We start from the raw sequence: 14117 nt of genomic DNA, 5'->3' as shown, positions 1-14117 counted from the left end.
AAAATAAATTAATATTTGTTATTGGGTTAATCAATATCCTGATTACCGAATGGTGATTCATTTGGAAATTACAGAATTCAATAAATAAAACAAGTGAAGAAAACCCTAGGCGAGACTGCTCGACTACAAAGTCCCCTGAACCCTTCAAGGAATTGATATTTCACAATAATTCGTCGCGTCTTTCTGCTTACTCAAGAAACACACACACACACTCACACACAGAAAAACGTAGGAATGCAAGCATAAACACCCACTACAACAAAAATCGAAATTATATAAAGTACACGTAAGTACAGTTAAAATTTGGAAGCTCTAACTTTAAAAGGTATAGGAAATATAACTAAATAACTAGCTTTCGATAAGGTTTTTAATCGATAATAAAATATCTGGAGTTTTTATCGATAGAGAAAAGCTCGATATGCGCTTGGTATACACGGACCTAGGATCCAAAATTTCAAGTCTTTAACTCTTATACCTTCTGAGATCGACGCGTTCATAAATACGGACGGACAGGGTTAAATCGACTCAGCTCGTCAACCTGATCAAGAATATATACACTTTGTGGGATCTGCCACGCCTTCTTCTGCCTGTTACATACTTTTAACAAAACCATTATACCCTGATTTCCCATTTTCAATGCGTTCAGGGTATAAAAAATAGACATATACCGTATTATAAATATATATGTATGTACATTTCAATGGGCTCAGACAAAAGTCAATCAAATCTGTTGATTTGTCGACTCTGGCAGAACTGGGAAGGAGACGGTGTCATACCTCATTCAGCACCCTCTCGCAGCGCCTTTGCTTATATTATATAGGAGAGTCTAGGGCTGCAGTAATTTCGTTAATCAAGAGCAATGAAACCAGAACAATAGAGCTTCACAGAACCTCTCAGAAAAGTGTCTGGGCTCAAGGCTGTGGAACGAGCAAGAGCTGACGAATCAAGAAACTTGTTCTTGTGCAGAGCTACAATGGAAAGCGAGAATAATATGAATGTTACGACATATCCATGTCTAGTAAGGCATGTAAATATATAGTCAATCAGTTGGGCATTGAAATTGCTGTATGATATCAAAACAACTGAAAATGCCCAGAACAAAGGAGCATTGACCTAACTGTCACTGAGATTTCCCTAGGCAGTCCGGGCAGCTCCATTTTTATTTCAGTCTACAAAGAAACATAGAGAAATACACAGCTCTAAACAAAATTTTATAAATATATATTTGTATATATATATATTTTTTGTAACATTTATTTTCGCTCACATTCAAATAGTTAGATTTTTCGACAATTCAATTTCATCTGGTGAGTATTAAAGGTGTGAAATTCATTTATATTTCGGGTTCTCCTCGATTCGGTTAGTGGGTATAAAGGGACGTCAGAAAATCAGCAAAATTTCTCGATCAAGTGAGCATTGGCTTTACTGTCACTGAGATTTTCCTAGCCAGTCCGGCCAGCTCCATTTTTATTTCAGTCTACAAAGAAACATAGAGCAATACACAGCTCTAAACAAAATTTTAGAAATATATATATATATTTTTTTTTTGTAAGATTTTTTTTCGCTCACATTCAAATAGTTCGATTTTGCGATTCGATATCATCTGGTGAGTATTAAAGGTGTGAAATTCATATATATTTCGGGCTCTCCTCGATTCGGTTAGTGGGTATAAAGGGACGTCGCAAAATCATTGAAAATTTTCTCGATCAAGTGAGCATTGACCTAACTGTCACTGAGATTTTTCTAGGCAGTCCGGGCAGCTTCATTTTTATTTCAGTCTACAAAGAAACATAGAGAAATACACAGCTCTAAACAAAATTTTATATTATATATATATTTTATATATATATATATTTTTTTTTTTGTAACATTTATTTTCGCTCACATTCAAATAGTTAGATTTTTCGACAATTCGATTTCATCTGGTGAGTATTAAAGGTGTGAAATTCATATATATTTCGGGTTCTCCTAATTTCGGTTAGTTGGCATAAGGGGACGTCGGAAAATTTCTCGATCAAGTGAGCATTGACCTAACTGTCACTGAGATTTTCCTAGGCAGTCCGGGCAGCTCCATTTTTATTTCAGTCTACAAGGAAACATAGAGAAATACACAGCTCTAAACAAAATTTTTTATTTATTTATTTTCAACATTCATTTTCGTGCACATAAAATATTTCGATTAGGCAAATTTAAACTTTTTTCTGGTGAGTATTGAAGTGCGAAATTCATAGAGCTTCACTGGTCGGTGGTTCGACCCTCAACTGGGCTAAGCTAGCTGAAGAGTTTGGAACAGAGGCGCGATTGGTATAGAAGAGAATTTGGTAGACAAAAGATACGATTTAAGAGTGAGTCTGTTATAGAAGAAGTAGGTTTAGGACAGAAGTGTGGTTGGTATAGAGGTAAAGCTGGAACAGAAATGAGATTGGTATAGATGTGAGTCTGGAATAAGACTTAGATTGGAATTGGGGAAAATCTGGAGCAGAAGTTAACCTGAAATGAAAATGACCCTGGAATAAAAGTGAGATTCATACAGAAGCGGGATTGGTATAAGAGTGAGTGTGGTATAAAAGAATTAAGTCTAGAAAAGAATTGAGGTTATATGAGGTATATAAGTGAATCTGAAATGGAAAAGAGTTCGAATAAGAAGTGAGTCTGAAATAGGAGTGAAATCGGAACAGGAGTGAGCCTGGTATAATTGTGATCGGAGATTGGAAGAAGTGGGTCTGGAGTGAGATTGGAATTGGAGTGAATATGGAATAAGAAAGATTTTGAGTCAGAAGTGGGTCGGGAATACAAGTGAGCTTTGAATAAAACTGAGATTGGAAAGAGTTTAGAATAGAAGTCTAGAATATAAGTCAGGAATAATAGTGAGGTTAGTATAGAATTAAGTTATGAATAGGAGCTAGATTGGAACAGAGCTGAGCCTGAAATAATGGTGATTGGAAATTGGAAGAAGTGGGTCTGGAATGGGAAAGAGTCTGGAGTGAGGTTAGAATAAGAGTGAGTCTGGTATAAAAAAGGGTTGGAAGAAATGAGCCTGGAATAACAGTGAGGTTGTTATTGAAGTGGGTCTGCTATAGGAAAGAATCTGGAATAGGAGTTTGGAATAGATTGGAACAGAAGTGAGTCGGGAATAAAAGTGAGAATGGAATAGGAGTGAGTCTGGCATACAAATGAGCTTGGAATAAAACTGAGATAGGAAAGAGTTTAGAATAGAAGTCTAGCATTAGAAGTCAGCCTGGAATAATAGTGAGGTTGGTATAGAAGTAAGTCTGGAATACGAAAGAATCTGGAATAGGAGCTAAATTAGACAAGATAAAAAGTAAGAATGGAATAGGAGTGAGTGTGGAACAGAAGTGAGGTTGATTCTGGAAGGGGAAAGAGTCTAGAGCAGAAGAGAGTTTGGTAAAGGTGGAGTGAGTAGACCTTAAATAGGGAGGCCTTAAGAAGAGGGTCGCTTTGAGTTTCGAGTAGAGGTTGGCTAGAAATAGATATGAGTCTCTAGTAGAGGTGAATTTCGATCGGGGAAGTTATTTAAAGAGCTGGGATCAGCTATAGGAGTGCGAGTATAGGATTTGTAAGGTGACGCCAGCTAAACTAGGGCTAGTCTTTGCATAAATGCCCATTAAATAGTAATGTTAAATTGTGCCAGATATCGATTGGGCCGGGTCAAGCCAGGTGGAGCAGGTGTTTACAATGAGCAGGTGTGTTTAGTGCTTTAGTTTTTATGACGCGGCGAGGCGACAAAGAGTCGCATTTACCAAATGGCAGATGAAGTGCGTGCAAATAGACATATACATACATATTTATATTTTCCCACCCGCTGTCGCCATCTCGCTCACTCCCCCTCTGTGCGAGGGCTGAAATGGAAATTGAATTTCTGTTTTTGAATGCAATCAATTAAAATTTATAAATACAAACAGAAGTGAAAGCCAAATGCAAACAAAGCAAACTCAACCAAAAGATGAGAGATAGCCAGAGGTGGGCGGCACTGGGGGCGGCAGTGTGGGCGTGGCGAGGCTTGACTTGAAGAGAGCCTCGGGAATGGTTTACAATTAAATTGCATTCGCAACAATTTGGTCGGTCAACCGCAAAAAGTTGCTTAGGCAGAGAGAGAGAGAGAGAGGGCGAGAGAGAGCGAGAGAGAGAGGGCAATAGGCTAACCAGTTATTGCAGCCATTTGGAATATTTACTTAGAAATCTATTCCAGGCAGAACAAATATTTATTTGTATATTTTTGTGCAATTCGTTGCTTCGGCAAATGGGGAAAGTGGGTCATTCCAAGGGGGCAGGGGGGGATATATATCTACATTTACAATACTATAACAATATACTAATCTGAAACCTTCGCTTACATTTGCAGAATTTGGCAACGCCAGTCGCAGCAATTGGAATCTCACTATATATCAAATATTTCGAATCTTATTTTCGGATAGAAATTTGGGATAAGTCATTTACATTTTAGGCTTTCAATACAAGTTTTTATAGCAAGTTTTTGATATAGATTTATTTAACTATTATAGTCGATAGTGTAGGGATATATCAAATATATATCGGATATATCTAATGATTGAATCGTTTCGGACCAACAACACGGCACAACAACAAGTTGAGGTGAGTGCAGTGAGAGAGAGAGAGAGAATTGAATGCTTATCTCTGACAACTCCTTCTCTTCTACAGCTCTTCAAGGATTATACGAGTAAATTCGACCTCCTGGAGTATTTTTCAAGCCGAAACCATTAACGGTCCAGTGATATATAGATACAGCGTATCCATTCGAGTCATGGCGCCACACCGTCTGAGGGCCACGAACGTGGTCTGCACTCGGAACTCGAAGCAGTGGTCGCGCCTGTACATCATCTCGTGGATCAACAAGACCCTGAAGAGCGAGGTGCAGAAGATCGAGGAGCTGTGCACGGGCGCCGCCTACTGCTGCCTGATGGACATTCTGTTCCCGGGCCTTGTCCGCATGAACAGGGTGAAGTTCGTCTGCAATCAGTCGGTGGAGTTCATTGAGAACTTTCGCGTGCTCCAGCAGAGCTTCAATGCGGTGAACGTCAACACGCCCATTGACATCGAGCTGCTGGTGAAGGGACGCTTCCAGGACAACTACGCCTTCGCCCAGTGGTTCAAGCTATTCTTCGATAGGAACTTCGAGGGGATGCCTCCCAAATATGATCCATTTGCGGCTCGCGGCTTCATGCCCATCGGGATCGGGCAGTCGAACCTGTTTACCGGGAATCGTGCCCGCTTCATTTCGCCGCTCAAGCCACAGGAGCCGAGATTCATCAAACTGACGCGCAGCAGGACGCTCATCATGGACGATGGGTCTGAGCAGCCGCTGGGCGAGCACCCTCAGCCGTCCGGCGCTGCTGCCGCCATTGGCAGACTCCCGAAGCGACAGCCATGGAGAGGAGTCTGGGGCAACCCGAGGGACAGCACCGGCACTGGCGCGCCCAAGGGGTCCGTCCAGGCGACAAGGACGCAGCCCGTTTCGCGGGTGAGGCCCGAGTCCTTGCGACCGCAACAGGGTCAGACTGGATTGGCTGGGGCACGGGCAGGATTGCCGAACACAATACGGGTGCAGCCGATAGTCTCACGTGCTCCGGGCGCAACCCGCATACAGGCGCGCCAGGAGGATGCCTCCCCCAGTGAGTTGTTGAAGTCGCGTATTAAGAACTTACCTTATCTGATATTACCGATACCCGACTCCTTGTCGCCACACAGTGACCTGACAGTGATATTGCACAATGCCCCACAAGAAGCGAGCGAGGATGCGGAGGAGATGGAGGAGCAGGTAGATGAGATGGCGCAGGCAGTGGCGGAGGGGGAGGAGGAGGAGGAGGAGGGGCCGACGCCGCGGTCACGGCTCCTTCGCATTCTGGAGATATTCATGCCGAAAAAGAGTCCAGGCAGCGAGAAGAATTAGCTAGTCCAGCAGTCGGCGGCTCAGTCCAGCGGTGAGGTCACATCGCGCCCTGAAAAAGGACGCCAACGCATCAGCATTCGACACGCCCACCCCGACGAGACGCCGCTGCACAATCCTATGAGTTCATCTACTAAGTGTTAATAAAAAAGAAACCAGACATTAGTGCAGATTTATTTCAGAGCCGGGTGATACGGCAGCTTAGCTTCTGCCCGCATTGAGCGATGCTATTTATAGCAACTAGGATCTTAGCAGGGCACACTTGCCATAAAATTGGCTTAGCTCCGTTTAGGCCACGGCGAATTGCGTTGCGTAGACACGCACCGGCTTGTTTTTAGACCAGCTCTGGCACAAACCCCATACTTCCCGATATTTCTAAGAGGATGTTTGTCTTATAAGTTGTGAATATATTGTTGAGCCAGCAAAGACACGCACCCTGTATTAGCTGGCAACTACTCTTATAAATTTATTGTCCGTGTGGATGCATCGATTCCATTTATAGCAAATAGGATTTTAGCAGGGCCACACTTGCTATAAAACTGATTGAGCCCCGTCTTGACCACGGCGAATTGCTTAGCATAGACAAGCACCGGCTTGCTAGGCATATTATTTATATGTCCTGCTTTCCGGTTTTTATAAGGCGAAGTTTGTCTGATAACGTCATTATTTTGTTGAACAAGCAAAGACACGCTCTCCATATTAGCTGCAGCAACCATAATACGTATTTATTGCGTGTGTGGTTTGCATATGTGATAAATATTTTAATTAGTACAAATTGGTGAAATACATAAATATTGTAGGAAATTCAGTAAGCTTATAATATCTAATAGCCAGCCAAAATAGCACAATAAATGTAATTATAGCTACTCTATTTATATTTCAGGCATACATGTGTTTTATTTATTAATGTATGCCTCGATACACAAGATAATTTTAAAAAATTCATTATCGCGAAACTGTATCGAAGGACTTTCTAACAGCTAGCAAAGACACGCACCTACTATGGCAATAATAGCTCTGCTACAGCAATTACTCTTGTTTTAGAAGTGTAGAATATTTTTTATAAACCAAAACAAGGAAAATATATTACTCAAGGAAATTCAATTAATGTCAAAGGACTTTCTAGCTCAAAGTTAGCAAAGACACGCACACGCATTTGTATTTATAATTCAGCAGCTAAGCTTTACTTATAAAAACGCTTTTAGGCAGTGTTGTATTTCGTGTAATGTTCGTGGTCCTAGAGTCAGCAAAGATACAAACCTATTCATCAGCTTAGCGGCTGTCTGGTTTGAGTATTTGATAGTCTAGATAAAAAGTAATTCAAACAAAAAATAATTAAATTTAGTCTTTTAACTGTCTTAAGTCTGTACATAATGCACGCCCATATAGTCATTATATTTACAATGCCATTTATATACATAATATAGAGTTATTTTTGATTGGGTGTGAGGTACATCTAAGCAGATTTGGTCTCCAGCACACGCTTGGCATACTCGGATATGTGGAGCACGCCGTATTTGGGCGAGACAATATGCAGATTACGGCCATTGCAGTAGTCGTCGTTGATGTGGGGATTGTGCAGCTCGGCGATAAGGGTGGAGCAGGCCGTGGATGAGTCGCCCGTTGACTTGAGCATTTTCTGCCGCGAAGAGACAAAAGATCGTCGAGGATCATTGGAGCAGCAATGGCTATGGTGGCCTACTTACCATCCAGAACTCATTGCCGGGCAAGGCATTGCCATCCCAGGCATAGGATACGACAAGCAGCATGTTGGCGTGCTCCGGCATGGTCAACTTCTGGGCCGGATTGCGCTTCGACAGATGCACACGAATACCGCCGTCCGGATGGTGCGAGGACTTGATTATGGCGCCATTGTGAATGCCGCCGCAGCGTTCCAGCTTAAACCACGAAAAGTGGACGACACCAATGTGGGTGAGCCTGGCGCTGAGCACGCGCAAACGCTGCTCGAAGGTCTCCAGGAAGATTTGCTCCTGCTGCGGTGCCACCTTCCACACGCCCAGGCCGAAGCCGACGACGTGGATGTACGCCTGTTTGCCGGCGCTGGAGGCGCGTGCCTCCGCCTCCAGCAGCAACATGTCAAAGCTGATGGCGTAGCGACGTTTCATCACGAGATTATCGAACACATCCTGCTTGTTGCCCGACACCCCAAACCGTTTGCCGTCGATGTTCACGTCGTTGCGCAGGAAGTCGCGCGTCTCATAGAAGCTGCGCCAGATCCGGCGATAGTCCTCCGCTCGGCTGTTGGCGGGCGCATCAACATCATGCCCGTAGCCATTCTCCGGGGTGTTTTGCGTGCGCGCTATCACAATGTCCTGGAACTCCATCAGATTGCGACGCGAGAGTCGCGCACCAATCATACCCACTATCACGCCGTCCGTCTCGAGGCTCTTCCGGTTGTGGGTCACACGGCCGCAATTGGTGCGCTCGCCCTCGTTGATGAACTCCGTGTGCGAGCTGACCGAGAGCAGGGCCGACAGCTTGATCTCGTCATAGCTGAGCACGTGCTCCAGCTGCAGCGGCGCCTGCTCCTTCAGGCTGCCAATCGGCTCAAAGCCGCTCGCTCCCCGCTCGCCCGTCACCAGCAAGAACTTGTCGTTGCGCGCAAAGAAGCTGGCGCAGCGCTTGCTCAGCAGACGCTGCACAAAGTCCACCAGCGACAGCTGTCGATAGACGCGCAGCTCCACAGCGTTGCCTGCGCTCAGTCGGAATCAATCGAAAGCTCAGATTAACAATGTGAGCAGCGGATAATATTCACCCACTCGCTTACCCCACTGCCCCTTGTGCTCCAGGTAGGCCAGGTAGAGCGCCAAGGTGCGCTCGTGTATCAGCGGGTAGACGGAGGCAATCTGCTTGCCAATCAACGCGTGCCGATCCCTTGGCTGACTCTGCACTCGGCACGTCTCCACGCCGAACTGTGAAATTGTTGAAATTATGTCAATTTCACTTCAATTGAGAATGACTTGTGTGGAGTACTACGCACCTCCAGCGGAAACTGGGTAGACTTCCGCATAAAGGCGCAGACATCGACAGTTGCCTCAGGATCCGGTTGTTCCACGGATTTACACTGCTCCAGCAGCCGTCGCCCGAAGGGACTCAGCGCCGGTGGCGCAGATTCCACTGCTGGCCAAATTGCATCGACTTCGGCTCCGAACGTGGACATGTTGTCAATTCGTCAATTTCACAATCACACCTAATAGTAAACTAATAGCAAATGCGATTTCGTGCGGCATTTTATAAACAATGGAAGCGTACGCTGCAAACGCAGAGCTCACAGCGGGTATATCGACTTGTTGCTGGCTGCTGCATGGCAACAGGTCTGATCGACGGTCCACTTGCTGCCACTTGACTCATCGTGGTAAGTGTGGCAAGAAAAATAATATATATATATGTATATATATTTTGCAAGTAAAATAAATCGTAATATGCACATATCTTTTCGTTTTGCACATAATTTAATAACTCTGCGAGCATTTTTACAGTTAAGGGTATGCAATAGTCTGGTCGATATCGATATCGATAGATTGGACAGTGTGGTGAAATTTCCAGTGGCTGACGTAGGGCAGCAGTACTTGTACATGTATAATAAGAAAATGATTCAAATTTATTTGCTTTGTTTTCACATTTTCGCTCATAGACTTCGAGGAGACTCGTGCATAAATTCGCAATTTCCTAAAACTTAGTGAAAAATGCAGAAATTCTTTCAGGACTTGAGTCAAAAAATTCAACTCAGAAGAATGAGTGGTTATAGTGTATCCGAGTTTTGGCCCAACCCGGCGGCAGGACATTTGCCTGTGCTCAGCGACTTTGTCAAGCAACAGCTGGTCCTGTGCAAGGATCTGGCCAAGCCCAGCCAGCAGCCCGATGCCGTCGACTTGGAAGCGTTCATGTCCATCTCCGATAAGTTTCCCATTCCGGTAAACACACGCAACGAATATGAAATTCCAAAGATCATCTCATCGATTCCTTGCTTGCAGTTCGGCACGGATGCCGGTCGGGTGAAGTCGCAGCCAGTGGAGCGAAGGCCACACATACGACAGCAAATAGCATCTGCCTATCCCATCATACACGAGCAGGTCTTGTTTCTCTACATGGACTTTCTGGAGCACAAGCTGAAGTTTGGTTAGTCCTTAACAGCGAGAGAGTGAGGCAGAGAGAGAGAGGGAGAGTTCCTATAGTTCCTATATTTATGTATGTATGTGTGTTTCTATCAATCGACAGGCAATCCGAAGGAATTGAGCGTCTATAAGGACATCACGCTTCCGCAATTTGTGCAGCGGCTGCTGGAGAAGCGTTGCGTCTACTTCGTCGGCATGTTGGATGCCTTTATGCTGCTGGACGGCAGCATGGGCTATGGGGGCTTTGAGCAGGTTGGCACCATGAGCGAGAGTGCTCCACTCGAGCTGAAGAACGTGCTGAGCTATGACGAGATCAAGCTATCGGCTCTACTCTATGCCTCCACGTACTCGGAGTTCATCAACGATGGCTCGCGCACGAATGCCGGTCGTGTGGAGCAGGACAAGTCGAGGATTGAGACGGACGGCATCATCATGGGGCTGATCGGGTCGCGCTTCGGACGCAGTAATGTGATGGAGTGCGAGGATATCTTCATAACGCGCGAGCAGAATACGGCCAAGCGAGGCTACGGCCACTCGGGATCTGCTGAGAACCGGGTGCAGGACTATCGCCGTCTCTGGCGCCAGTTCTACGAGGAGCCCAAAGACTTTCGCTTCAACGATGTGCAGGCAGACGGTAAACGCTTCATACAGCTGAAACACGACATCAAGTTCGACAAGCAGGTGATGGGCAAGCGCTTCGCCATCAGCTTCGATACGCTGCTCCTGGAGGCGGAGGCACGTGCCGCTTCCGCCGGCAAGCCGGCGTACATCCATGTTGTGGGCATTGGCCTGGGCGTATGGAAGGTGTTGGACGAGCAGGAGGAAATCTTTTTGGAGACCTTTGAGCAGCGTCTGCGTGCGCTCAGCGCTAAGCTCACCCACATTGGCGTTGTGCACTTCTCCTGGTTCCATCTGGACAAATGGGGTGGGCTGTTCGATGGCGCTTGCATAGAGGAGCCCACGCATCCACAGGGCGGCATCCAGGTGCGCATCTCTGTACGCAATCCGGCCGACAAGCTCAAGGAGCCCATGCTACCCATTGTTACCTATGCCTGGGATGGCAACGCCCTGCCGGGCAACGAGTTCTGGTCGGCAAGTATTGAAGTATATTGTCTGAATCTGCGCTCTCCCTTACTCTCTCATTTGCCTACCCTAGAAATCGCTCGTCAGCAGCAGCGATCCGGCTGCCGCCTGCTGCACGCTCATAACCGAGCTGCTGAATGCACACATTAACAAGGATTACATGAGTGGCAACAATCTGCATATTGCCTCCATGCAGCATGGCGTGCTCCACATATCGGACTATGCCGAGAAGATGCTTAACCGCGATCTCTGAGGAGTCATACGTAGATGTAAATGTATTTACTCTACTGTTGTTATACATATATACTCTATATATATGTAGTGCAGGCATACTAATTTATTTATCTCTTGTCTCCCATGCTTATCCTTGTCATATTTGTGCTAGTCACGTCAACTATTCTTATCTGCTCAAATTTAACTACGATTTTATGTAACATTTTAAATGTGCAACTATGCCAAAGACTAAGCGCGACATTTTAAATTTAATTGTTAGCTTTGACTGTGAAAGATTTGTAATGTTTGAATTGAAGCTAAGCTGAAACGTGATTGGAATTTATGCTATAAGTGGATAACATTAGATTGTATATTTGAATGATATATTTCACATATAAATAAATGGTTCTAATCAAAAATGTACAAATAGATCTATAAAGTATAAGCGCCTGATATGGAAGAAGTTTGAAATCCATTCCTGCTAGGCTACTGCTATTCACATCATATCCAAATTTATGCTAGGTTGCACTTCATCATATCCGCGTGCCCTGCCTGAAGCACACTATAAAGTTCTTAAACAGTCTACGAGGGAAATGACAGGAATATGTGGAAAAGTGTGGAGTATGGATAATACTCTTCTCCGTTATGAATGTCTTAAAGGGTCAGCAAAGTTGAAATGAGTTGAAAAATTGAATGGTTAGCATGTTGCTTAATGTTTTTTACGAAAAAAAGTATTTAATAATTTGTATTAAAATTAGGCTGAGACTGCAACACATTCGCTCTATACACGCAAAAACGAGGACGAGGAGGAGTAGCTGGTATTACACCACGCGCTTGACCTCGAAGAAGCGCTTCAGGTAATACACCTGGCCGACTGTCATCAGGACTAGGACCAAGGCCTCAAAGGTGGACCACAAGACAACACGCGAGTTGGTGCTCTCATTGACGGATCGATGGATTTTGTCGCGCACCTGCAAGCGAGCGCATCAAGTGTGAGTGGAGGAATGCTCCATGTGGATTGGGCAAGTATATATGGTACTTACGTGCATGTATTCCTGCTCGTGCTTGACGCTGGTCAGCGTGCCGGAGAGCTCACGGATCATGTCCTCTAGTTTGGTGTGGCCCACCTCCTCCTCGCCGGGTGCGCCGGGCAAGCGCTGCGGTGAGTCGCCCATCTCAATGGAGAACATGACCAGCTTGGGTGTCATGCTGCTGCGCTCGTTGTTGAAGCACACGGTGTACACGCCCTTAGTGGGCGCAACGAACGTGTATTTACCCGACGATTCCTTTTCGCTTTCGTGCATGATGTGCTGATCGGGTCCGGTTACTTTGATGTCCACATCCAGAAAGCCGCCTTCGATCACCTCAAACGTAACGCCTGCAATCGTCAACTGTTAATGGGGCAATGTCGTTTAAGTGCAATATTTTACCCACCGAATTTCGTGCCACCTTCGATATTCTCGAAGAAACATTCCTCATTGTGCGCATCAACACTAACGATAAAGGCCTGGCTGCCTCTTGATAGGAGTAATAGGCCACATAATGTTAACAGTACTTTGGCAACCGTTTCTTGCATTCTGGCGTCTTTGTTTAACTCGATTTTTTTTTCGCTATCTTGCGTGGAAATTGACGACTATTTTCTAAACAGCGGCAGCCACGTAGTTGTACTTGTGTCGATTGCCAATCGCAATTGCTTATCGTGTTTAACTTGTTATCGACTTGTGTGTTGATTATCGTGCGAATCACCAGAGAAAAATACTAGTATTTGGTATATCGTACGGGCACACACAAATCGAAATGAAAATTTAAAAATTACAGCATAATTTTAATTGCTTGAATCTATGGTTGGCCTAATTTTGTTTTATAAATTACATGTTAGTTTACAATTATGCAATTTATTGTTTTTCGCTTCGAAGAGTGATGAACAATCAATTAAATAAGTCATAAATGTTATATAATTGAAAATTAACAGAGTGCGCCATGCCATACAAGACACTTAACAGCAATATACCACTATTATGTATCGATATTACAGAAAAAATACCAAATACTATTGATACGGGTACTTTTGGTATTTTGCTGTGTTGCGAATTCCGATGGAGCCAGCTTGATTTTGAATCGGCTAAACTACAGTTAGCTGTAAACCTCAACGCCAATCGGATGCTGCGCACGCAATAGAGAAATAAATTATCAACACGCCTACATCAAATATAAGACTTCTATCACGTGCATATGTAATTATTATTATAAATTTTTTTTGTTTCTGTGGTGTGAGTGTGAGTGCAGTGTCAGAAACACAAATAAATCAATTAAATAGTTTGTCACATAGTGGTGTCGGTGGTGTCGTCATCTGAAGTGTCCAGCTGTGGGTGGACAATCGCAATTGTGCCAAACCATAAACAAAAACAAAGCCTGGCCGATGCCATGGCTACAGATTTGGACGCCACGTGCAGACGGCGTCGCCGCCACAGTCAGCGACTATAGTTCGCACACCGACAACATCAACACTAATTATAATAATAATAATAATAACAACAAGAGCAAAAGCAAGAGTGAAAGCAACAACTGTTGTTGGTCATAAAACCTATAAGCTGAAAGTGGCGCCGCAGCATCTTAAAGTGTTTTGGTCACACCATAAATCAAGTGACAGGCCCCGCGAACGGCGCGCATAAACAAAACTCATTTGCACACGTTGTCCTTAGCGCCGTGTCCTTTTGTCGCTGTCCCCCACGGACAGTACTAGCAGCGCCGGCAGTGGC

At 44.6% G+C, this 14117-nt stretch overlaps 4 protein-coding genes and 1 long non-coding RNA gene across 7 annotated transcripts in view; 2 read left to right on the top strand and 3 right to left on the bottom strand.

Moving 5' to 3' along the window:
• The window catches only part of LOC149090716 (uncharacterized), a 108873-nt gene that overhangs the window by 63253 nt on the left and 31503 nt on the right, over positions 1 to 14117 (bottom strand). The gene's annotated exons all lie outside the window — the stretch shown is intronic.
• Positions 1177 to 6080, top strand: LOC108655745 (uncharacterized). 3 transcript variants are annotated; one of them, XM_018107525.3, is made up of 3 exons: positions 1177 to 1307; positions 4364 to 4614; positions 4681 to 6080. In XM_018107525.3, the coding sequence occupies exon 3, from the start codon at positions 4784 to 4786 to the stop codon at positions 5927 to 5929; it is 1146 nt and encodes a 381-aa protein (XP_017963014.1). In that variant the 5' UTR covers positions 1177 to 1307; positions 4364 to 4614; positions 4681 to 4783; the 3' UTR covers positions 5930 to 6080. The 3 variants fall into 3 exon arrangements, with proteins under 3 accessions (XP_017963014.1, XP_089120523.1, XP_089120524.1); XM_089264397.1 differs by lacking the exon at positions 1177 to 1307 and adding an exon at positions 1499 to 1606; XM_089264398.1 differs by lacking the exon at positions 1177 to 1307 and adding an exon at positions 2067 to 2204.
• Positions 7262 to 9315, bottom strand: LOC108656519 (ADP-ribosylarginine hydrolase CG2909). Its single transcript, XM_018108637.3, has 5 exons — positions 9200 to 9315; positions 8928 to 9137; positions 8715 to 8859; positions 7633 to 8639; positions 7262 to 7565 (listed from the first exon to the last, which is right to left on the bottom strand). The coding sequence occupies exons 2-5, from the start codon at positions 9105 to 9107 to the stop codon at positions 7383 to 7385; spliced, it is 1515 nt and encodes a 504-aa protein (XP_017964126.1). The 5' UTR covers positions 9108 to 9137; positions 9200 to 9315; the 3' UTR covers positions 7262 to 7382.
• LOC108656517 (ADP-ribosylarginine hydrolase CG3568) lies at positions 9652 to 11777 on the top strand. The gene is made up of 4 exons (XM_018108633.3): positions 9652 to 9861; positions 9922 to 10066; positions 10166 to 11154; positions 11219 to 11777. Exons 1-4 carry the CDS (start codon positions 9682 to 9684, stop codon positions 11396 to 11398), a joined length of 1494 nt encoding a protein of 497 aa, XP_017964122.2. The 5' UTR covers positions 9652 to 9681; the 3' UTR covers positions 11399 to 11777.
• CHOp24 (transmembrane p24 trafficking protein CHOp24) lies at positions 12048 to 13052 on the bottom strand. The gene is made up of 3 exons (XM_018108641.3): positions 12793 to 13052; positions 12402 to 12736; positions 12048 to 12329 (listed from the first exon to the last, which is right to left on the bottom strand). The coding sequence occupies exons 1-3, from the start codon at positions 12932 to 12934 to the stop codon at positions 12180 to 12182; spliced, it is 627 nt and encodes a 208-aa protein (XP_017964130.1). The 5' UTR covers positions 12935 to 13052; the 3' UTR covers positions 12048 to 12179.

This window comes from Drosophila navojoa, chromosome X (genome assembly GCF_054131105.1).
Source record: "Drosophila navojoa isolate 15081-1374.11 chromosome X, UAZ_NAV_1.0, whole genome shotgun sequence".
Classification (NCBI taxonomy): Eukaryota; Metazoa; Arthropoda; class Insecta; order Diptera; family Drosophilidae; genus Drosophila; species Drosophila navojoa.
The sequence above is the reverse complement of the archived record's forward strand: the minus strand, read 5'-3'. Positions and strand labels throughout refer to the sequence as shown.

Excerpts from the sequence above, each read along its gene's own strand:
- LOC108655745 (XM_018107525.3), top strand. The coding sequence starts at position 4,784 with ATGGCGCCACACCGTCTGAGGGCCACGAACGTGGTCTGCACTCGGAAC.
- LOC108656519 (XM_018108637.3), bottom strand. The coding sequence starts at position 9,107 with ATGTCCACGTTCGGAGCCGAAGTCGATGCAATTTGGCCAGCAGTGGAA. Across the intron at positions 8,860-8,927 it reads CTACCCAGTTTCCGCTGGAG|TTCGGCGTGGAGACGTGCCG; the intron begins GTGCGTAGTACT and ends ACAATTTCACAG. Across the intron at positions 7,566-7,632 it reads CCGGCAATGAGTTCTGGATG|AAAATGCTCAAGTCAACGGG; the intron begins GTAAGTAGGCCA and ends TCTTCGCGGCAG.
- LOC108656517 (XM_018108633.3), top strand. The coding sequence starts at position 9,682 with ATGAGTGGTTATAGTGTATCCGAGTTTTGGCCCAACCCGGCGGCAGGA. Across the intron at positions 10,067-10,165 it reads GGAGCACAAGCTGAAGTTTG|GCAATCCGAAGGAATTGAGC; the intron begins GTTAGTCCTTAA and ends ATCAATCGACAG. Across the intron at positions 11,155-11,218 it reads CGGGCAACGAGTTCTGGTCG|AAATCGCTCGTCAGCAGCAG; the intron begins GCAAGTATTGAA and ends TGCCTACCCTAG.
- CHOp24 (XM_018108641.3), bottom strand. The coding sequence starts at position 12,934 with ATGCAAGAAACGGTTGCCAAAGTACTGTTAACATTATGTGGCCTATTA. Across the intron at positions 12,737-12,792 it reads CGAAGGTGGCACGAAATTCG|GCGTTACGTTTGAGGTGATC; the intron begins GTGGGTAAAATA and ends TGACGATTGCAG. Across the intron at positions 12,330-12,401 it reads ACGAGCAGGAATACATGCAC|GTGCGCGACAAAATCCATCG; the intron begins GTAAGTACCATA and ends GCTCGCTTGCAG.